Source organism: Phodopus roborovskii, unplaced genomic scaffold (assembly GCF_943737965.1).
Source record: "Phodopus roborovskii unplaced genomic scaffold, PHOROB, whole genome shotgun sequence".
NCBI classification, from domain to species: Eukaryota; Metazoa; Chordata; class Mammalia; order Rodentia; family Cricetidae; genus Phodopus; species Phodopus roborovskii.
In genome coordinates this window covers 26,579,416-26,603,325 of record NW_026126540.1, presented here as the reverse complement: position 1 = coordinate 26,603,325, position 23,910 = coordinate 26,579,416, and the positions used below count along the sequence as shown (strand labels likewise).

The window sequence follows — 23,910 nt, the reverse complement described above, 5'->3', positions numbered from 1 at the left end:
GGTCTGGCCACACCTAGATTTTTAATACCTTTTCTACCTGATGGTAGGTATTCTTTGATGCTACACCAAAGCTTGGCAAGTGGTAATTTATTTTGTGGTTCATATGGCCTCATGCATGGTAGACAAGCACTCTGCCATTGTATTGCATCGCTCACAAGATAGGTGGTAATTTCTTAAAAGCTAGCTGCAAGATTGATAATTTAGCACAGAAATACCCTGGGTTTGGTCCTCTGCACTGGCGTGGAGGTAGGGGGGGATAGTTGCAAGGGCTGAAGATATGGCTCAGCAGTTAAAAGTATTGGGTGTTCTTTCCAAGAGCCTAGGTTCAATTCCCATCACCCACTTTACAGCTCACACCACCTGTAACTTCTATTCCAGGGGATCTGATGCTCTTTTCTGGCCTGCATTGCATGAAGGCAGTACACAGACATACATCTGGGCAAAAATAGTCATACACACAAGTAATATAAAAATAATAAAATTAGTTGAAAAGATAAATCTAAAACTATATCAAAAGAATTTTTGTTCTGTGTACCTAAAAAAACAACTGTATGTCTTATATTTCTGGTTGTGAGCCTAGCCTTTAACGGCTGAGCCATCTCTCCAGCCCCAGCTGTCTGTCTTATACTTTATTTTTGGCTGTACTGGGACTTGAATCCAGAGCCTTGCACATAGTAAAGAAGTTCTACTACTGAGCTGGTTTTTACTATTCTTTAATTTGAGGCAAGTCTCACTAAATTACCCACGCTATGCTTGAATTCATATTATAGTCCAGACAGGCCTTGAACTTTTGCACCATCATTCTCAGATCAAGCCCCTCGCTTTGGCACTAAGCAACCCTCTACAAAGTGAGCCTTTGATTAGTTTTTTATGGCCTAGGTTGGTCTCAAACTTGGAATCTTCCTGTTTCAATCTTCAAGAAACTGAAATTACTGAGATTATAGGCCTTTGCCACAAGGCCCTACTTTGAGATTCTTACTAATTTCTTGGAGGGGTGATTCTGAGCACTAATGGTGCATATGTAGAGGTCAGAGGGCAACTTTCTGGAGCTACTCTTGTGCTTTTACTGTGTGGATCCTAGGATTAAGTTCAGGTGGTCAGACTGGAGAGGTGAAGCCAGATGACCTGAGTTCAATCCCTAGAGCGGAATGGTAGGCGGGGAGCACCAACTCATGTAAACTGTTCTCTGATGCACACACACAAGAGAGAGTCGGGAGAAAGAATGGAAAAAGAAAATTGAGACTGGCCCTCATATAGCCCGGGTCCGTGTAGAACTTAGTGTAGCTGGCTTTGTGTTTCTCATCATCCTACCTCCACTCCTGAGTACTGGTGTTACAGGTATGTACCTCCTGACAGGGCAAGGGCTTTTGTTTTTCAAGACAGGGTTTCTTTGTGTAGCTTTGGAGCCTGTCCTGGAACTCACTGTAGACCACACTGGCCTCAGACTCCCAGAGATCCACTTGCCTCTGCCTCCCAAGTGCTGGGACTAAAGGTGTGCACCACCACCACCCTAAAGTACATGGCACTGAATACAGTAAGTTTATTTCACAATGTGATTTGGGCAAAGGCAATAGCAATTATACACTCCGTGCTAGTCTCACTATCATTGAAAATGATAAGCTGCTTAAATAAAACAAATAAAATGTCAAATGATGCCTTAGTATTATAGCAAAAATAGCTTGAACCACATGAATTCCTGTAAGGTTATTAATATGGCTCAGGAGCCATAAACCACACTTATGAACTGCTGTCCTAAGCAAATCATTGGCCAGTGGGAGTTTATTCTTGCCATGCTGGCTAAGGTATCACTTGCCCCTAATCTCAGTACCTGGGAAGTGAAGACAGAGGACAGTCAGGAGTTAAAAGTTATCCTCATCTACATGGTAAATTAAAGGTCATCTTGGGGTGCCAGAGTTCCTTCTCAAAAAAAAAAAAAAAAAAAAAAAAAAAAAAAATCTGTTTGCTCTCTGTAAACTTTGATTAGCATTGCAACATTTTGCCATAGCTAGAAAACAAAAAGATTAATAGTTGTAATTCATTTTAGAAAAGATGCTTCTTAGTAGGAAAAATGAAAAACTCCCAAGAGTTTATTGTTGCTTGGGTATGATGGGTACAGGGGTTGAACTCCACTGTATGCATACAGAGGACAATTCTGTCCTTCTACCAAGAATTCTAGGGGATAGGACTCAGGTTATCCAGCTTTTGTAGAAGGCACTTTGGGGCTGGAGAGATGGCTCAGTGGTTGAGAGCACTGGCTGTTCTTCCAGAGGTTCTGAGTTCAATTCTCAGCAACCACCTGGTGACTCACAACCATCTATAATAAGATCTGGTGCCCTCTTCTGGCATGTAGGCAGACATGTAGGCAGACATGTAGACAGAACACTCATACCTTTAAAAAAAAATGTACAAATACATAAAATTTTTAAAAAATTAATTAAAAAGAAAAGAATCACTTTGGCCTGCCACGCCATCTCACAGGCCCTGCCTGGTGGCCTTTTATATTTTACAAAGGAATTGGGTTGAAACGGGGCAGTCGTTATTGAAATTGGTCAGTTTTTGAGCTCATCAAAGGCTGGGTCATGAGTCTCCACACCCTATACAGGTTCTCTTGGCCCAACCAGAGAAATAATCATGCATTTCTCATCCAATCCAGTCATGAGCTACAGGACTAGCTCATGGCCCTCCAAGGCCATGCCTAAGGGTGATTATTAACTCAAAATTTCTGTCAAGCAGCATTTTCAGGTAGGTATCCTTGTGCCTTGCCTGGAAACCAGGGTGCATGTTTTGAACTGTACACTTTAAAATTATATTTCATCACTGGGTCTGGTAATGAAAACCTGTGATCCTAGCTGCTTGGGAAGTTGAGGTGGAAAGATCACAGGCTTCCTGAGCTGTGGCGTAAGTTTCACACCAGCCTGAGCAATGTAGCTAGATCCTCTCTCAAAATAAAAAACGGAAAGGGCAGGTGTGGTGACATTAGGCTGTAATCCTAGCACTTGGGAGGTGGAATCAGAAAGATCAAAAGTTTCAGGGCCATCTTTAGCTACATAGCAAACTTGAGGTCCATGTAGGCTACATGAGCTCCTGTCCCCCAAACAAAAACATCCAGTGAACACATTTCATTGTGATTATGGTGGCACATGTCTATATCTTAGCATTTGGTGGGTGGGGGAAGAAAGATTTTGAGTTTGCTGCTTTCATGACTGTGTAGTGAGTTACAGGATAGCCTGAACTGAATGGCAAAACCATGACTTAGAGAAAACAAACAAAAAGCAAGGGAACATTTATTGACAACTGCTTCCCTTGTGTTGGAATTGCAGCTACCTGGGTACTTTTGTTCCTATGTATAAAGATGTCTCTGGTGGATTTGGGGAAGAGGCTGCTAGAAGCTGCAAGAAAAGGCCAAGATGATGAAGTGAGAACGCTGATGGCCAACGGGGCCCCATTCACCACAGACTGGGTAAGTTGAGCAGGAGGCCCCAATCGTTTCCAAGTGTGCCTTAACCTGCCCTAAGGCTAACCAGGCCTCACCTGTTGGTTGCAGTTCCCCTCGTTAGTTTTCCATTAAAAGTTGCCTGTCAATATATAGGTAGTAACCGTGAGCTGTTAAATACTGGGAAATTTTTCCTTTCTTTATTTTTTATATTTTTATTTGCACCTGTGATTGTATATGCCTTTAATCCTAGAATTTGGGAGGCAAAACTTGGTGAGTTTGAGATCATCCTGGTCTACATAGCAAGGGCCAAGACAGCCAAAGCTACATAATGAAATCTTGCTCAAAAAAAAAAAAAAAAAAAACTCCCAAAAGTTATCTTCTGACCTCCACACATATATACCTACCTGTGTGTACACATACATACATGCAAATAAATATTACAAATACCAGCCATAGTTGTATACATCTTTTTGTTTGTTTGTTTTTGTTTTTCAAGATAGGGTTTGTCTGTGTAGCAATCCTGGCTCTCCTGAAAATTGTAGACCAGGCTGGTCTCTCACAGAGATCCATCTGCCTCTGCCTCCCAAGTGCTGAGATTAAAGGTGTGCACTACCACTGCCAGCCAGTTGTATACATCCTTAATCCCAGCACTTGGGAGGCAGAATCAGGAGGATTAGCTATGAATTGAAGGCCAGCCTGGTCTACATAGTAAGCGTCTGTACAGAAAAAAGAGGGTGGGACAAGCAGAGGCGATGGTGCTTGATTTTAATCGCAGCAGTCAAAAGGCAGATAGAAGTGGATTTCTATGAGTTGGAGGCCAGCCTGGTCTACAGAGTGAGTTCCAGGACTACCATGACTACATAGAAAACCCTCTCTCAGAAGAAGAAAAAAGCAAGCAAGCAAAAAAGAAAGAAAGAAATAAGAGAAAAGGAAAGGAAGAAAGAAAGGTTTAATATAATGAGCCTGTCAACCAACTCAACTTGGAGACCAAAGTGTTTTAGAAGTTTCAGATCCATGTAATAATGTGAGACATCTTTTTTTGTTTGTTTGTTTTGTTTTTGAGACAGGTTTTCTCTGTAGCTTTTGGAACTTGTCCTGGAACTTACTCTATAGACCAGGCTGGCCTTGAACTCACAGAGATTCACCTGCCTCTGCCTCCCGAGGGCTGGGATTAAAGGCTTGTACGGCCACAGTCTGGCAATGTGGGGCATCTTAACATGCACAATTTTTTTTCTTTTTTTTAAAGATGTATTTATTTATTTATTGTGTATCCAGTGTTTTGCCTACATGCCAGAAGAGGGCACCATATCTAATTATAGGTGGTTGTACCCACTGTGTGGTTTCTGAGAATTGAACTTAGGACTCTAAGGCCAGTGCTCTTAGCCTCTGAGCCATCTCTCCAGCCTGCATTCACAGATTGTTCTAAGCATTTGACTGATGTTAACAATTTTATGATGAGGTGATGATTATTATAATATGATTAATTTATAACTTCAGGATCCAACTGGTTCTTTCTTCCTTTTTTTCTTTCTTTTTAGTTAGTTAGTTTGTTTAGAGACAGGGTCTCTCAATGACACTCTGGCTATCCTGAGCCTCTGTCTTACAGAGATCTGCCTAAGTCTGCCTTCCAAGTGCTAGGACTAAAGGCAAATGCCACATACACAGCTCAGAATACTGTTTTGTTTGTGTGTTTGTTTCAGGACAGGGTTTTTGTGCGTTGTCCTGGCTGTCCTGGAACTTACTGTTCTGGAACTCACAGATCCACCCACCTCTGCCTCCTGTGTGCTGGGACTAAAGGCATGAGCAATCACTGCTCAGCTTAGAATAATCTTTTTGATACAAAGCAAAACAAAACAGAGGACTGGTAAGCCCTGCTTAAAATCCTATACTTTAGTCTTACCCAGTAAATCTACCTGACTTAAAATGATTACATTTTATATTAAATTAATTTGTGGTCCCTTTGACTGCTCATTAACATATTAATTTTATTTATTTTATTATGTATATATGTGTATGTCTGTGTGGGGACATGTGAGTACAGGAAACTAGGGTATTGGATCACGTGCACCTGGAATATAGCTATGACTCACCTAACATTCGTGCTGGGAACTGAACTCAGTTCTCTTAACCACTGAGTTATTTCTCCAGGCCCATTTATTAATTTTTAAATTGTATTATTTCTTCAGTCTTATCTGCCCAGTAAGATTCTTTCTCCAAGGATGAATACTATAGGATTCATTTCTTGTTCATATACTTCTACCCAGAAATGATACAGTTCTACACAGAGTGGAAATCAATGAGTATTGTTTCTCCCACAGCTTGGAACATCACCTCTTCACCTTGCAGCCCAGTATGGTCATTATTCCACAGCGGAAGTACTCCTTCGAGCAGGTGTTAGCAGGGACGCCCGGACCAAAGTGGACAGGACCCCTTTGCATATGGCTGCTGCTGATGGACATGCGCACATCGTGGAGCTGCTTGTCAGGGTAAAGCGGGAGTGGTGATAGCAGTGATGGGAAGTGCTGTAAAGCAGGTGTTGTTTCTTACATAGTGGTAGGAAAGTGGGCTGGAAAGACTTAACAGTGGATGGTCATTAAGTTGTATCTCTATTTAGATTAATTTATTCATTACAACCATGTTTCAAGAGTTGGGAAGATGAGTTTGTTTTCTAATTTTTTTAAAGTTTAAACAGATTTTATTGATTTTTCTTCATTCCTTTTCTGTAGGTGTTCTCTGTATATATGCTTATTTTTTTTTTCAGGCCCTACTCAGCTTTCTGCTAATAAATGCAACAGAATCTGTTCCTTCCCTCCTTCCTCAACCATCTGTTAGAATTTCCCTGTGATGTCCTTAGCAGACCCACTCAGTGAAAGCATAATGTCTCAGCTTTCATTCAGACTTGAAAATGTTTTCCCTTTGACATCCCTTAAGTAATGGGATCTTACACCTGGGCTCCTATAGTCAGCGTCTTCTGAAAAGCTGCTTCTCTCTAACAGAGTGGTGCAGATGTGAATGCCAAGGACATGCTGAAGATGACAGCTTTGCACTGGGCCACAGAGCACCACCACCGAGATGTGGTTGAATTACTCATCAAATATGGTGCTGATGTCCATGCTTTCAGCAAGTTTGACAAGTCTGCTTTTGACATCGCACTGGAGAAAAACAACACTGAGATTCTGATCATCCTACAGGTATGTTCCTTTATATCCCCAAGTACACCTCAACTTCTAGATTATTGTGAGAGAGTTAGATTAAAAGAGAATTTCCCCCATTTTATCAGAGTAGCACCTTTAGCAAACCTCTCTCTATCACACATACACCCAGTAGCGGCAGGGTCTCAAGGATCCCAGGGTGATTTCAAATCTTAGCTAAAGAAGACTGTTGATCCTCCTGTCTCTACCTCACTTAAGCTAGGATTACAGACTGGACTACTGTACCTGGCCTTTGTTTTGAGATAGAGTCTCACTGTGAAGCCAAAAATAGTCTCTCCAACCAGGTCTGTATTTTGGTTTTCTTTTGTTTGTTTTATTTTTTATTTTTAAATTAGAACACTAGAAAGTCCTGTATCACTCATGGTGATTAAAGAACTATTCCAAAAATACTCATTGCTGACATTGCAGAACAGAACTCTATAAACCGTTTCTGGTTTGAGAGTTGCCCAATTTATGAATAATTTTTTTTCTTCTATAAATGTGTTAAATTGAAAAGAAAAGTGAAGTCAGAACAGAATTAACATTTATTTGACTGTCCATTACTTTCCTCTCCATTAAAGTTTCCATTTGTAGTTAACTAGACTTGGGACAATCTTAGAAGTCACAGGCTGGCCAAATGGTGGTGGCACATGCCTTTAATTGTAGCACTCAGGAGGCAGAGTCAGGCAGATCTCTGAGTTCGAGGATAACCTGGTCTACAAAGTGAATTCAGGGCAGGCTCCAAAGCTTGCACAGAGAAAACCTAGTTTAGGGGGGAAAAAAAGGCACTGGTACTCTTATTTGATCCTAGCATTCAGGAGGGAGAGACAAGAAGATCTTAATGAGTTTGAGTTCCAACCCTCCTTATTCTACATAGCAAGTTCCAGTCCAAACAGGGCTACATAGTGAGACCCTGGGTTAAGAAAAGAAAAATAAATTGTTGTTGCTGGAGATATGGCTCAGGGATCAAAAATTCTTACCAATGAGAACTGTGGTGCATAACTTTAGTCCCAGCACTTGGGAGGCACAGGCAGGTAGATCTCTGTGAGTTTGAGGCCAGCCTTGTCTGCAGAGTGATTTCTGGGATAGCCAGGGCTGTTTACCCAGAGAAACTAAAAATAGAGAAATAACAATACTTCCACACATTAAAAAGAAAATGATTTTAGATAAGAAAGAAAGTCGCTCTCCAGGGCTGGGATTTAGCTTAGTTGGGAAAGTGTGTCTTATAGACATGAGGAACTGAGTTTGAACCCCAGAACCCTACAGAAAAGCCAGGTGTGGGCAGGGAGGTGACTCTGTGGGTAAAGGCCCTTGCTGCCAATGTGATGGCCTGGTTTCAGTCCCCAGTATCCATCCACCTTTAAGGAGAAAATCAACTCCTGCAAGTGTCCTCTCACCTGCTGTTTGAGTGACAGATTTTTCCTGGGGAGACATAATTCATGTGTCTACCCAATCCAGAAAGGGAGCACATGGCAGAACAAAGTAACCATATATTGCACCAAAATCCAATTTGGTGAAGCAATGAATTTTTATTGGGGTTATTAATGGAAGTATGGGTGAGGGGATCTTACAAGGAGCAGGGATAACACAAAAGCAGCTTCAACGTGCATGGAAAACTGCAGCCTTGGAGCACAGTAGCCACTGTCAGGCAGCACCACATTCCTAAGGCCTTCCTCTTTGTACTTGGCTGGTCAGTCTTGATCCCCACAACTATTGCTCCCTTCTACATTGTCAGCAGCGCCCTCAAGAGTCTTCCAAGCTTCTCTCGTATGTAGCTTTTTGCTGGCCAGACTCTCCTTCCTTCCTGGAGCAGATGTTCCAGTTTAGAGGGAATGCTGCAAATACGAGGAATTCATGCCTTAGATCCATGCATGTGTGTGCCCTGGCAAATGTACACATACAACAAAAAATAATAATTAAAATAATTGTGAAACATCTGTGGAAACAATCTGTTTATAATCTCAAGGGGGGGAACAGAGACAGACCTCTGGTGCTTGCTGCCCAGCCAGCCTTGCCTTCTTGATAAACTCCAGAGCAGTGAAAGACCCTACCTACCTCAGAAAAACAAGGTAGATCGCATCTGAGGAACAATACTCAAGGTTGTCCTCAGGCTGCACTCTCCCACGCATACATATCCATACAAAGTCACTATCCAGTCAAAGTGGCAAGTGCCTATATAATCCCACCATTATAGAGTGTGTGGAAGTTGGAGGAATAGAAATTCAAATTCATCTTCAGCTACATAGTAAGTTTATGTGCCACCTGAATTACTTGAACTTGAGACACTGTCTCCAAAAAAAAAAAAAAAAAAACCTCTAAAAAAAAAAAAAAAAACCACAATCCTGAGCAATTGTGCAATGCCCCATACTCACACAAAGGGAAACAGATACCTGGACCTGAAAGGCAGAGGCCCCCACCTCTCTACAAACACACACACCTTTCATCTCCACAAAGACAGAACCTGAAGCCATCAAAAGCTAAGTTCCAATAAATTAAGCTTAGGGAATTACTTAGTGGGTAAGTGTTTGCTGCCAAGCCTGACAACCTGCATTTAGTCCCTGGAACCTCCCACATGCTGGAAAGTGAAAACTGACTCCTGACAGTTATCCTCTGACCCTCCCATACACACTGACTCAAAAAAAGCATGTAGAGCCAGTCATGGTGGTGCACACCTTTAATCCTACCACTCAGGAGGCAGAGGCAGGCGGATCTCTGAATTCAAGACTGGTTCAATCTATATACTGAGTTCCCAAACAGCTAAAGCTATACAGTCTTTGAGGGGTAGGTGTTTCAATACAGGTTTCTCTGTGTAACTTTGGTTGTCCTGGAACTTGCTCTATAGATCAGGCTTGCCTTGAACTCACAGAGATCCACCTAACTTTGCCCTCTGAGTGCTGGGATTAAAGTCATGTGCCACAACTGTCTTGTTTACCCAAAGAGTTTTGTGGGTTTTTTTTTTTTTAAAGATTTATTTATTTATTATGTATACAGTGTTCAGCCTGCATGTATCCCTGCAGGCCAGGAGAGGACACCAGATCTCATTACACATGGCTGTGAGCCACCACAGGGTTTTTGGGAATTGAACTCAGTGCTCTTAACCTCTGAGCATTCTCTTCAAGCCCCTACACACAGTCTTGAATAGATAAACAAATAAGTGTGAAAAAAAATAATTGGGTCAGTGAAATGGCTCTGGTAGAGGCACCTGTCAACCCTAATGCTCTGAGTTGGTTCCCTGGACCCACATGGTGCAAGGAGAGAAAACTGACTCTAGACAATTGTTTTCTGCTCTCCACATGCATATGCCAACAACCCCCCCAACACACACACACACACACACACACACACACACAAAGAAATATGATTGAAAACATTTAATTGTGTTTATTATCAGGAAAAAGTTATTCTATACTAGAATAAGCACAAACTAAAAACAGAGAGATGTGAAATAACATGGAATGTTTAAAGAAAAAAGTAGTTATGTATCTAGAGAATGAGCAATGGACCTGGCCTTTGGGGATAGCAGTGCTTGGGAGTTATGCATGTGATCTTGTTACATGCTTAGTGAGTTCTTACGTGGGTAGTGAAAACATAGTAGAAACTTTTTTTGTTTTGTGAGTTTTTAAGACTGTGGCTCCTTATATAGCCTAGCTAGCTTTTCTGGACATGGCTTTGTAAACCCAGCTGGCTGTCCTTAAATTTACAGAGATCAACCTGCCTCTCTTAACTCCTGAGTGCTGGGAGTTTTTTGTTTTGTTTTGTTTTGGTTTTTTTTGTGGGGATTGAAAAATAAACTTGCCATGTGTGGCTCTACTTCCTGGAGTGCTGGGATGACAGGTTTGAATTGCCACATGTGGTTTAGAAACTCGAATTCAGGATTGGTGTGATTGTTTTAAAAAGGTGATTGGAGTTGGTACTCACATTGGATGGAGAAGACAATGCTAAATAGCATATGATTATTTTCATCAGCCTGAGCTGGCCTGCCCGTGAGTGCTTCTGCTGTGGAAAGAGCAGATTGAAGAAAGAACCTAACAGTATCCGGAGAATGAATAATCTATTTCAATTGAAGTTCTCAGTCAAGGGGATAATTACATATGAAAAATAGCTGCTTGTGCATTTTCAGTTTTTGTTTGTTTTTCATGACAGATGGTTTTCCAAAGACTGGTTATTCTCAACTTTCAGTTATTGTCCAAAGTCCTTTCATAACTGGACGTTTTAGTAGTTATCATGTTTGTAGAAAACTTCTGAGAGTAAAAATAAAAGATAAGCATCTTTTCACCAAATTGAGCAGACATCCTTAGAAGAAAGGATGTAGCATATGGAACTAGACTTCAAAATCTGCCACTCATTTATCTGCTTGTTATATGCTCTCTGAGGAATTTCTTCAGTGGCAGAATAGGACAGGTTGTAGAATAAAACTCTAGAGAGTATTTTTCTCTGCAGGGATCTTCTGCTAGCACCTTGTCTTGTAGATAATTGATCACAGAATATCAGTGCTGCAAATTACCTTTTAGACTATCCAGACCAGTTCCTTCCCTTTTTTTTTTTTTTCTTTAATTTAAAAAAATGCCAAGAGGCTAAGTAAAGCATGTAGAAGGCTTTGTGACTAGTACACCTTTGCTTTTGTTGCTTTAGTTTGAGAAAAGCAGCAGTCTTAGCTCCCTGGACATTGATTGTATGCTAGACTAGTTCTGTCTGGCAGAGAGCTCTGTGGTGGGGAGGGGCTGTGCTGGTCAGTGACCGTATGACTTTGGAAAGTTCTGACTTTGGAATATCCTGCTTTGTTTGGTAGGAAGCAATGCAGAATCAGGTGAATGTTAACCCCGAGAGAGCCAACCCAGTGACTAACCCTGTGACTGTGACTGCGCCATTCATCTTCACCTCTGGAGAGGTCGTTAACCTCGCTAGCTTTGTTTCTTCCGCCAACACCAAAGCAACCTCAGGTAATACTCTCATAATGAGATGTCTATTTTAGGCTTAAAAATGAGCAGAATCCATTTCCTAGACATGAATGGACATTCTGATGCCCACTCTTATAAAAAACATTCCCTAAATGATGCTGGGATTAAAGTCCTGAGATAGAACACTTGCTGAGTGTATAAGACCATGGGCTGAATCTCCAATGCCACAAAAAGGTAAAGTGAAAACACTTCTCAGACTTGTTTTCCTGTATAGACATTGAACTTAGGTCCTCACACATGCTGCTCTGTGTTCACAGCCCATTCCTTTTCTTTTTCTGAGTGCTGCTTGTTTGATCTACTTAAGACAGAGTCTCACTGTAATGCAGGCTGGTCTTGGACTCAGTGTATAGTTAATGCTGGCCTTGAACTTCAGTCCTTCTGCATCAGCTTCCTAATTGCTGGGGTTGTAGGTCTATACCACAGCCAGATTTATAATAACTTTTAAAGCCATGGCATTTTTCTTTCTGGGAAAAGGAAGATTGTGGGGAATTATATCAAGGGATTATAAATGAACACTGTTGAAAGGTTTTAATCTGTCAAAAAGTTGTGCCTCCAAAAAATTTTTTTAAAGAAAGGAAAAAGTTACCCCTTGCCATGCATGGTGATACATGTCTAGAATCCCAGCACTCAGGAGGGGAAGTAGGAGGATCATGAGTTTAATGTCAGTATCTGTTACATTAGACCCTGTCTCTGAAATCTAGGTGAGATGGTGCAGGCCTTTAATCTCAGCATTTAGGAAGCAGAGGCAGGTGGATTTGTCAGTCCCAGGCTAGCCGGTCTACATAATAGACAAACAGTTCAACAAGCAGCAACCAAATAGTTATGGCTTGGGCTGAGACGTACTTTGGTTATTTAAGTGTTTGCCTAGCATGTATAAAGCCCTATTATTATTACATAAACAACTTGATAGCACACACATGTGATACCAACACAAAGAAGGCTGGACAACCAGAAGTTTAAGGTCATTCTCGGGAGTTCAAGGTTAATTTAAGGGGAAAAAATAGCTATACCTCACTCTAAAATGAAAATATGACAGTTTCACAGTGTGGTACTGAGGGAAATAATTATTCTTAATTAAAACAGTAACAATGCTGGGCATGGTGGCTCACACCTTTAACCCCACTCTCAGGCCAGCCTAGGTTACATAGTAAGTTCTAGGACAGCCAGGGCTATACAGAGAAACCCTGTCTTGAAAAACCAAAAAAAAGATAAAAAAAGAAACAGCAACAAAAAATGAAAATAGAATAAAAATTAGTGACTGTTGAAATACTAATATAAATGAGGCACAGGTGATTATTTGAATAAAGTAAACTTCATTTGTTCATGAGCATATATGATGCTCGTGTGTGTGTGTGTGTGTGTGTGTGTGTGTGTGTGTGTGTGTGTTTTAGTTTTTTAAAGCAGAGAAAAATACTTGGTGTTAACCATTTTACACTGGATGCTTTTGGGCGGGGGAATTGGGAAGTGCTGAGACAGGGTCTTGTAGCCCAGGTTGGTCTTGAATCTGTATTCCTGCTGCTTCCACCCTCCCCAGTATTAGGGTTGCAGGTGTGTGCCCTCAGTCTACACGCCTAGCCTGAGGACTGCATATTTAAACGCTCAAAAGGAGCAAATGAGTTTATTTTCACCCTTCCTTTTATAAATATGTGTTCTGTGGTAGGAAATTTCCAATTCTTGACTTTTTTCTGTTTCTGACTTTCAAAACTTTAATACAAGGTTGGGTGTGATGATGTGACTTATGGCTCCAATCAGAGCACTAGGGAGGCAAAGGCAAGATCTCTGAGACCAGTCTGGTCCACACAATGAGTTCCAGGCCAGCCAGAGCTACATAATGAGAGCCTGTCTCAAATAAATAGAAAATGTAGAAAACCAAATAAATAAAAATAAGTAACTGGGCTGGGAATGTAGCTTACTGATATAGAACTTGCCTACCATGTACGGAACACTGGATTCAATCCTAGTACTTAAGTGGAAAAAAGGAATAACTATATTCCCAAATAAGTTGTATAATATAAAAAGGAACGGTCTTCTTTTGTTGTTAATTTGGGTTTTTTTGGTTTTGGTTTTTTTTTTTTTTTTTTGATAATTTTTTAAATTTAAATTTGAAACAATCTTGTTTTATATGTCAATCCCAGTTCCCTCACTCTCCCATCCTCCCCTATCCCTCCCCCCACCAACCTTCATCCCATCCTCTTTCTGCTCTCCAGGGAGGCTGAGGCCTTCCATGGGGAGTCTTCAAAGTCTGTCATTCTGTCATATAATTTGGAGCAGGGCCTAGGCCCTCCCCGTGTGTCTAGACTAAGAGAGTATCCCTCTATGTGGAATGGACTACCAAAGTCCATTCATACTCTAGGGATAAATAATGTTCCATTACCAGAGGCCCCATAGACTGCCCAGGCCTCCTAACACACACCCTCATTCAGGGGGTCTAGGTCAGTCCTATGCTGGTTTCCCAGCTATCTGTCTGGGGTCCATGAGCTCCCCCTTGTTCAGGTCAGCAGATTCTGTGGATTTCTCCAGCCTGGTCTTGACCCCTTTACTCACCATTTCTCCTTCCTCTCTGTAAGTGGATTCCAGGAGTTCGGCTATAGTGTTTAGCTGTGAGTGTCTGCTTCTGTTTCCATCAGCTACTAGATGAAGACTCTAGGATGGCAGATAAGGTTGTTATCATCTCATTATCAGGGAAGAGCATTTAAGGTAGCCTCTCCACTATTGCTTAGCTTGTTAGTTGGGGTCATCCTTGTAGATCTCTGGACATTTCCCTAGTGCCAGATTTCTCTTTAAACCTATAATGGCTCCCTCTATTAAGGTATCTCTTTTCTTGTTCTCCTCTATTCTTCCCCGGACTCAATCTTCCTGCTCCCTCATGCCCACCTCTCCCCTCCTCTTCTCCCCTTCTTTTTCTCCTAACTCCCTCTCCCCTCCCCCCATGCTCCCAATTTGCTCTGGAGATCTTGTCCCTTTCTCCTTCTCAGGGGGACCATGTTTGTCTCTCTTAGGGTCCTCCTTGTTTCCTAGCTTTTCTGGCAGTGTGGATTGTAGGATGGTAATCCTTTGCCCTATGTCTAAAATCCATATAAGAGTAAGTACATACCGTGTTTGTCTTTTTGTGACTAGATTACCTCACTCAAAATAGATTCTTCTAGTTCCATCCATTTCCCTGCGAATTTCAGAATTCCCATTGTCCCCCCCACCCACTGAGTAGTACTCCATTGTGTAAATGTACCACATTTTTCTTCATCCGTTCTTCAGTTGAGGGACATCTAGGTTGCTTCCAGGTTCTGGCTATTACAAATAGTGCTGCTAATGAACATAGTTGAACAGAAGACCTTGTATGAATGCGCATCTTTTTGGTATATGCCTAAGAGTGGAACTACTGGATCTTGAGGTAGACTGATTCCCATTTTCCTGAGGAACCGCCATACTGATTTCCAAAGTGGCTGTACAAGTTTGCACTCCACAGAAGTGGAGGAGTGTTCCTCTTCAGCATAAACTGTCAATGATGTCTTTGATTTTAGCCATTCTGACAGGAGTAAGAGGTATCTCAGATTTGTTTTGATTTGCTTTTCCCTGATGGCTAAGGATGTTGAATAATCTCTTAAGTGTCTTTCAGCTATTTTAGATTCCTCTATTGAGAATACTCTATTTAGTTCTGTACCCCTCTTTTTAATTGGGTTATTTGGTGTTTTGTTGACTAGCTTCTTGAGTTCTTTGTATATTTTGGAAATCAGCCTTCTATCAGATCTGGGGTTGGTGAAGACCTTTTCTCATTCTGTGGGCTGCCGTTTTGTCTTGTTGACTGTGTCCTTTACCTTACAAAAGCTTCTCGGTTTCAGGGGGTCCCATTTATTAATTGTTGATCTCAGTGTCTGTGCTACTGGTGTTTTGTTCAGGAAATGGTCTCCTGTACCAGTTCATTCAAGGGTACCTCCCACTTTTTCTTCTGAGATTCAGTGTGGCTGGATTTAAGTTGAGGTCTTTGATCCATTTGGACATAAGTTTTGTTCATGACAATAAATATGTATCTGTCTGCAGTCTTCTACACACCAGTATCCAGTTATGTCATCACCATTTGTTGAAGTTGCTTTCTTTTTTCCATTGTATAATTTTAGTTTCTTTGTTTAAAAAAAAAAAAAATCAGGTGTTTGAAGGTGTATGGATTAATTATCACAGTTTCCAATTCGATTTCATTGGTCTACCTGTCTATTTTTGTGCCAATTTGATTTGTTTTTTTGAGACAGGATTTCTCTGTAGCTTTGGAGCCTATCCTGGAACTCATTCTGTAGACCAGGCTGGCCTTGAACTCACAGAGATCCATCCACACCTGTCTCTGCCTCCTGCCTGCTGGGATTAAATGCTTGCACCAACACTGCCCAGCTGAAAAGTGTTTTCAGTAATTCAAAAACCTTGATCAGACATATAAGATGAAGTCTGTAATCCTGTCTACTTAGGAGGCTGAGGCAGGTGGTTCAGAATTTCAAGAATAGGGCAACAAATGGCCCAGTGGGTAAGCATATGCCGTCTGAGCTTGATGACCTGAATTTGATTACCCAGAACCCACATGAAGGTGGGAGGACCCAGGTGCAGTGGCATAATCTCAGCTCTTGGGAGGCAGAGGCAACTTTTGTTAGTTTGAGGCCATCCTGGTCAATATAGTCAAGGTTCTGTTCTCCGTGCCCACATCAAAAGGCTCATAACTGCCTGTTGTAACTGCAGTTCAGGGGATCCAGTACCCCATGGATCCTGAGGGTATCGGTACATAAACTCATTCTGGCACACACGAACATGCATAAGTAAGTTTTGTTTGTTTGTTTTTTTGTTTGTTTGTTTGTCTCAGTTGGGAGGATTTATGGATTCTTACATTAGCCCTGCTGTGACAGACTAAAAGATAAGAAACACAGGAACCTAACAACATTCAGGAGTAACAAGCAGCTGAGTCTAATGTGTTATTAGCAAGACTCGAGGTCCTGGGCATCAGGTACTATGCTCCACTCATGCCACTCAGCTCTCTAGATGTTTCGTGACATCCCCTGCCCAAGTCCTCAGGCAAAAGTGGGGGGGTTGCCAGAAGTGGTGGTGTACACCTTTAATCCCGGCACTGGGAGCCAGGGGCATCAGCCCCTTCTCCAGCACACACAGAGCCACAGGTGGTAGATGTCTGCTGGGTGAAGTACAGTTCCTTTTGTTACTACTGTCCAGTAGTTTTAAATTATATTAAATAGCAAAGACTTTTGCTGAGCACAGTGGAACACTCCTTTAATCCCAGCACTCAGGAGGCAGAGGCAGGCAGATCTCTGTGAGTTCAAGGCCAGTCTGGTCTACAGAGTGAGTGCCAGCACAGCCAGGGCTATACAGAGAAACCCTGTCTAGAAAAAAAAGTCTTGAAATACACCATAGATGTGTTCCTGCTATGTTCTCATGGTTCTACTTACTACATGTGCTTAAGCTTGGAGAAAATACAGTTCTGGCATTTCCAGTAGAGTTGGGGAGATGTGCTTCAGAATGCTCTTCTAGTAACTAAAACAAATTTTCAGGGACTGGCAAAATGGCTCAGCAAGTAAGAATTTCCACCAGGCCTGACAACCCAAGAACTCACATGGTGCATAGAAAACCAATTCCTAGCCAGGTGATGGTGGCACATGTCTTTAATCCCAGCACTTGGGACTGCCAGGACTGTTACATAGAGAAACCCTGTCTGGAAAACAAAACAGACAGACAAAAGAAAAGAAAAGGAAACCAATTCCTACTTAGATTGTCTTTATGACCTCAATGTGTGCACTATACACACTCACAAAGAAAAAAAATTTTAAAAATTTTAAGTTCCAAGTTACTTAGCCAGGGTTGGTGGTAGCCTGTGAAGAAAAACCCTAGGAATTCATATAGCTAGTAGCAGATAATTACAGATAGGGCTCAGTAGACTCCTCTAGAAGTTCTAGCCAACTGCTCTTTCATTAAAGAAAGTAACTTGTTGTGATGTCTTTCTTCCATTGATATTTGGGAGACGAGAACATTGCTCCATTGATAGTCATTTTTATTACCAGTACTAACTTTAAAGTAATTTACTCAGGTTGGACATGGTGACATGCTCCTTTAAACCCAGAACTCATTAGGAAGAGGCATACAGATCTTTGAGGCCAGTCTGGTCTACAGAGTGAGTTCTAGGACTACATAGAGAAACCCTGTAAAAGAAAGAAAGAAAAGAAAAGAAAGAAAAAGATATACTTGGAAATGTTATCAAGAGAAACATACTGTAGTACACTTATCAGTTTGCTTCCTGGCTTGAGGTAAATCATTTAAGTTTGCCAGGTCACTAGTTTCCTTATCTGGCATGGTGGTTGTGTTAGATTTCTATTACGACATTTGAACTTTGTGGTTTCTTTGGATGTGGATCATTGGTATGTTTTGGTTTTTCTGAACTAGGATCTCATAACTCAACTCCTGCTTCCATGTAAAGCATGGTGGCTCACACTTGAAATCCCGGCATGTGTGTGGTAGAAGCAGGAGGATCAAGGGTCCTAGATCACTCTCAGCTCCCCTGTGAATTTGAGGCTAGCCTGGACTATAGGAGACCCTGCTCCACCCCACCACTCCTTAGAAAGTATGTATATAGCTTAGTTTTGTTTTCTTTGAGACAGACTCATGTAGCTCAGGCTAGCCTCTAATACCATATGTAGCTTAGAATTTGCAACCCTCCTGCTTTGGCCTACCAAATAACAGGATTTTACTCATGCCCCACCACACCTGGAAAGTGTAAGTGTGTTTTGGTTTGGTTTGGTTTGGTTTTTCAAGACAGGGTTTTTCTGTAGCTTTGGAGGCTATCCTAGAACTCAAAGAGATCCACCTGCCTCTGCCTCCTGAATGCTGGGATTAAGCATGAACCAACGCCCAGCAGTTTAAGTATATTTCAACTAGCATTTCAAAATGTATTTGTGTGTAGGACCTATCTCTTTTTTGTTATTTGTTTTTTTGTTTGTTTCTTAGGACAGAATCTCATTACATGTCCCAGGCTGGCCTGGAACTCATGGTGATCCTCCTACCTCAGCCTCCTGAGTGATGTGGTTATAGTATATGCTGCCAACTGTGCCCTAGAACCCACCTTTATTGAACACTATTAACATCTCAGCAAGGACATTTTTAGAAACTATTGTTCTAACAGAGGTTTTTTTTCTGTTCTTTTCTCCTAACTTACTGTTCATTAAAGCTTTTCTGGATAGTTACTGTTGCTCAGTCTCATAATCCTGGCACACGGGAAACTGACAGGCTGAGCCTGCCTGGATACAGAGACCCTATCTCAAAATAAAAATCAACTAAATTTTTTTCCTTTTTCAAAAATATTTTGAGTATTATTTCAAAGAGGATGATGAAACTTGTATTCTTATTTTTTTTATAAACTTAATATTTTAAATTCACTTTTGTTATCTCTAGCTAACTTAGAAGAAATTGAAGAAGGAAATTCACTTGACTCCTCAGTCCAGCAAGTGGTGGGGAGTGGAGGCCAGAGGGTCATCACCATAGTGACTGATGGAGTCCCTCTGGGTAACATTCAAACCTCAATCCCTACTGGAGGCATTGGCCAGCCCTTTATTGTAACGATGCAAGATGGACAGCAAGGTAAGTTATATCCAGTTGACAAATACTTAATATTTTAGATATGCCATATTCCCTTAAGAATGAGACAGTAAGACAGGTTGCAGGAGTTGGAGGAAGGCTGGAGATTGATAGAACCTCTAGGAAGAAACACCACCAAGCTACATAGGCTAATTTAATTTCCCTAACAGATACATAATTTGTGAGTAAACATAAATGATCTCAACCACACATGGTGGCATGTGCCTGTGGTAACAACACCTTGAGCTACACAGAGAGGATAATCTAGGGGAAAAAAACTCAGATCAGAAAACACATTAGACCCTGGGCACAGGTCAGGAACTCAGCACTAGGGGGACAGAAGCAGGAAGTTCCAGACCAGCCTGATTGACATGAGCTTGTCTGATGTGCAAGAGATGCAGGAGATTCTGACAAAGTACAGAAAACTCCGAGCTCTAGGACATCTGACTACAAAAGGACTCAAGGCCTACAGGGAACAGACTGGGATTAAAGTCAGATTGCATTGAGTCAGCTGCAAAGGATGAATGGTTGCATGGAATGACTCCTAGATATCTATGTTCTCTGAACATATATGTAAGCAGCACATGCAGGGGTGCCCTCTTTTATAGCCTGCTAGAAATGTCAGTATAAAACATGACAGTGACGACAGGAGCCTTATAAAAATCTAGTTTCTGGAGGCTAGACCAGGGTGTGGCTTGGTTTCTTGTGAAGCTTTTCTCTTTGACTTGTGGATGGGCATCTCTTGCACATCAGACAAGCAGTCTACAAGCTGAGTTATCTCCTCAGCCTATTTTGTGAGCTACTGTTCCACTCTGCAGCTCTGGCTGGCCAAGAACTCACTATGCCTTTAACCTCTGCACTCAAGAGGCTGAGGCAGGAAGATGGCTCATAATTTGTGTCTTTCCAAGCCCGTTTTATTATTTAAAAGAGCATATGGGAGGTGGGGGGAGGGGACTGGGAAGAGAGAAAGGATGGGGTACTGGGATTAGAATATAAAAACTAATAAAAGTGTTTTAAAAAAGGAAAATAATTTGGGCAAGATCTTAATTAGGCCTGGCCTCAAATTCACTATGTTACCTAGGGGTTGCTGAAGTCAAAGCAGTCTGGGGGACACTGAAGTCAAAGCAGTCTTCCTACCCTTTTCCTGAGCGCTGGAGTTAGAGCTGTGACTACCACCCTCTATTTTATTTTTTTCCTTTGAAACAGTAGCTCTTATAGCATAGACTGGCCCCAAACATTACAAGATGGCCTTGAAGTCTGTTTCTCTTGACTCTACCTCCCAAATGCCTGCTGGAATTATTGGCATGAGCCATCATGCCAGGCTCAAAGTATTGATTCTCCCTCCTCCCTCCCCCCATCCAGGTCTGCTAGCTCACTGTGTAGGCCAGTGAGGACTTGAAACTGTTCTGCCTCAGCCCCGTGAATGCTGAGATCAGAAGCATGCACCACCATGTTTGGCTAAGCCAAAGGACTTTGTCTTAAAGTTCTTTCTGTGTATTTGTCAAAAAAAAAAAAAAAAAAAAAAAAAAGGAACCTGAGGTCTTCGGGGTTTCTGAGCTGCCATTCTGCCTTCCTGGGCTCCTCTTCTTTTCTGTTCTTTCTGGGGGCTTCACCTTCTTTTTTACTTCAGGCACTGTGCTGTGTTGTTTTTGGTTTTGCTTTTAGAGACAGGGCTACAGAGAGCCCTGCTGTTGACCAGGCTAAGCTCAGAATCGGAGCTCTGCCTGCCTCCTACTCCTGAGCACGGGCACTGAGGGCATGTACCCCCAGCTAAAGAGTCTAAGCTCTAAAAAGATGGCAGTGTATGGGGAGGGATGACCTGGTAGTAAAACACATACAAGAAGCCATGCCAAAATAATAATATTATTTCAATAATAACATTATCACTCTTTTCTAGTTACAATCAAACAAGTCTTCTTTGTATATTTTGTGCTCATTATCTCCCATTGGTGTGCTTGGCTTGTAGTTCTAACTGTACCTGCTGGTCAGGTTGCAGAGGAGACAATAATTGAAGAGGAAGAAGAGGAAGAAGAGAAGCTGCCATTGGCAAAGAGACCAAGGATGGCAGAGATGGCAAACAGTGCTGAGGAAAACAAGGTAATAAGGTCTTTACCATGAGAGGCAGAGAAGGAAGAGTAAGGAAATGGAAGCTATGGATGGGGATTCTTACTGTGCTGACATTGTTTGCTCTGCAGGAAGGCAGTGAGAGAGAGTTTCTGCAGCAGCAGCTCCAAGAGGCCAATAGAAGAGCCCAGGAATACAGACACCAGCTTCTCAAGAAAGAGCAGGAGGCAGAACAGTACCGACTCAAACTGGAGGCTATGGCCCGACAGCAGCCCAATGGAGTTGATTTCACCGTGGTTGAGGAGGTAGCTGAAGTGGATGCTGTAGTAGTGACAGAAGGGGAAGCAGAAGAAAGAACAGCAGAAGTGATGAAGTCGGCAAGGACCACAGAGCCTCACACTAGTGTTTCCATAGAAACTGTGTCATCTTAACACACAAAGGCCATGACTTGCATTCATTCATCTTATTCTTTTTAAGAAGAAAGTACAGAGGGTAAGCATCGTGCACAGATTGAGACTGTCTGTAAGAAGGTAACAGTAGCAGGGCTCAGTGCCTGGGCCCAGGAAGGCTGTATGTGCAGCTGGAAAACTCAGCCACCTTAGGGGCATCTAAGGGACCAAAGGACCGGGACCAAATCTCTCAGCTCCTATCATTGCTTTAATACTGGGCATTGAGGGTTTATTTTTTTTTAAATAACTTTATATCAAAAGATTTTAAGATAATACTTGTAATACATATATACCAAGAGCCTTAATAATTTTACCTGAGAGTTTCAAGTGACCTGAAATTTGCCTTAGATTTATGAAACTGATAACAGAAGTAGGAAGCCTCCTCCTGAGGAGGAGTAAGATACCATACATTCCTTTCTTTTTTTCCTTTTTTTTGGGGGGAGAGGGAGGAGAGAGGTTCCAGACAGGGTTTCTCTGTGTAGCCCTAGCTGTCATAGAACTTACTCTGTTGATCAGGCTGGCCTTGAATTCACAGATCTGCCTGTCTCTGCTTCCCCAGAACTGGGATTAAAGGCCACCACAGCCTGGCTAATGATACTGTACATTTCTAAGAGAGCAGACACACAAGCTATGCCTTGTTAATTCACTGAAAAGGAATCTATAAAGCTAGGAATGGTAGTACATACCTACCTATAAGGCCAGCACTCAGGAAAATGAAACCCAGCTAATGAGTTTGAGGTCAGCATGAGCTACAGACTCCTTCAGTGAAAGAGGGACAGGTGTGCTGTTGAACACCTTTAATCCCCAGCACTCTGGAGTGCAGACAGTCAGATCTCTGAGTTCTAGGCCAGTCTGGTCCACATATCAAGTTCCTGGCCAGCCAAGGCTCCATAATGACACCCTGACTCCAGATAAAGCAAAGCCAAACAAAACAGGAGTGGAGCAGTGGACCAGTGGTTTATTGTCTGCTCTTGCAAAGAACTTGAGTTCAGTTCCCAGCACCCATATGAAGCTGCTTACAACGACATGCAATTCCAGCTGCACGGAATCAATTGCCCTTTTCTGGCCTCTCTGAACACTCACACATATACATACAAATAAAAACTTAAAAGTCCAGTTAGTTGAATGCCAAGGTACACACTTAGGGAACACGAGGCAAGAAGATTATCATGGGTTTGAAGTCAGCTTGAGGTTCATAATCAATCACAGGTCAGCCTGGGCTAAATTATAGTACCTTAATGCAAGAAAGAAAGTTAAATCAAGTGTGGTGGTATGCACCTCTTCCAGTGCTCAGGAGAGAAGCAGGTGCATATCTGTAAGCTTGAGGCCAGCCTAGTCTACAAAGAGAGTCTGGGATAGCCAGGGCTACATACAGAGAGAGCCTGCCTCAACAAATAAATAAATAAATAAGAAAGCAAAGGAAGGTGACTTGTGATTGATTGATAAATTGTATGTTCATAGCTTAGACACCAGTTTAAAAAAATAAAATTAAACCAGCCATAGTGGTGCATGCTTGTAATCTGTGATCCCAGCACTGTGAGGCTGAGACAGGAGGTCACTTGCTAGCTCAAGGTCAGCTTTGGCTACAGTAAGATTTTCCTAAAAAGAGAAAATCACACACACACTCCAAAAACTCTGAGCTGGCTAGGCTCTGTGTGCTCTCGTCCCTGCACTCAGGTAGCAGAGGCAGCCAGGTCTTTGGGATTCTAACTGGCCTGGTCCACATAGTGAGTTCCAGGCCAACCAGGGCAACACAGACCTCAACTGACAGTAGCAAAAAAAGAGAGAAAGAAAAAAATGTGAGGACTAGCTCAGTGGTACTTAGCATGCAAGGAGGCCCTGGGTTCCTCCTTTGACACTGTACATACACAACAAAGTGAGGGGCAGGGAACAAAGAAAAAAGCAATAGACATCACACTTTGAAATGCCGGAAAGATCATTTACTTATGTGAAGTATATGTAAACCAGTGTCCTCCAGACTGCATCTCCTGAGACTGGGCCGTGTCAGAACGAGGCTTCTAAGCTGTGGTCCTGTTGTCATGGCATCTTCCTCCCAAACATCTGTTTATATAAAGTCAAGCTCAGACTCTTCAAATTATGTAACATTTGGTTGAGTATTCTGTCACATAGGATATTGGTGCTTTCCAATCTAAGACCAAAAAAAAAAAAAAAAAAAAAAAAAGAAGAAGAAGTGAAGAAGTGTA

General features: G+C 41.9%; 1 protein-coding gene across 2 annotated transcripts in view; it reads left to right on the top strand.

Moving 5' to 3' along the window:
- The window catches only part of Gabpb2 (GA binding protein transcription factor subunit beta 2), a 31,861-nt gene extending 9,208 nt beyond the window's left edge, over positions 1 to 22,653 (top strand). For both annotated transcript variants that reach the window (XM_051198940.1, XM_051198939.1), the window contains exons 2-8: positions 3,321 to 3,460; positions 5,755 to 5,922; positions 6,433 to 6,627; positions 11,417 to 11,567; positions 19,011 to 19,196; positions 21,160 to 21,290; positions 21,389 to 22,653. In XM_051198940.1, the coding sequence (XP_051054897.1) occupies positions 3,353 to 3,460; positions 5,755 to 5,922; positions 6,433 to 6,627; positions 11,417 to 11,567; positions 19,011 to 19,196; positions 21,160 to 21,290; positions 21,389 to 21,688 (1,239 nt within the window). In that variant the 5' untranslated portion in view covers positions 3,321 to 3,352 and the 3' untranslated portion in view covers positions 21,689 to 22,653. The remainder of the gene's footprint in view (positions 1 to 3,320; positions 3,461 to 5,754; positions 5,923 to 6,432; positions 6,628 to 11,416; positions 11,568 to 19,010; positions 19,197 to 21,159; positions 21,291 to 21,388) is intronic.
- Positions 22,654 to 23,910: the final 1,257 nt, after the last annotated feature.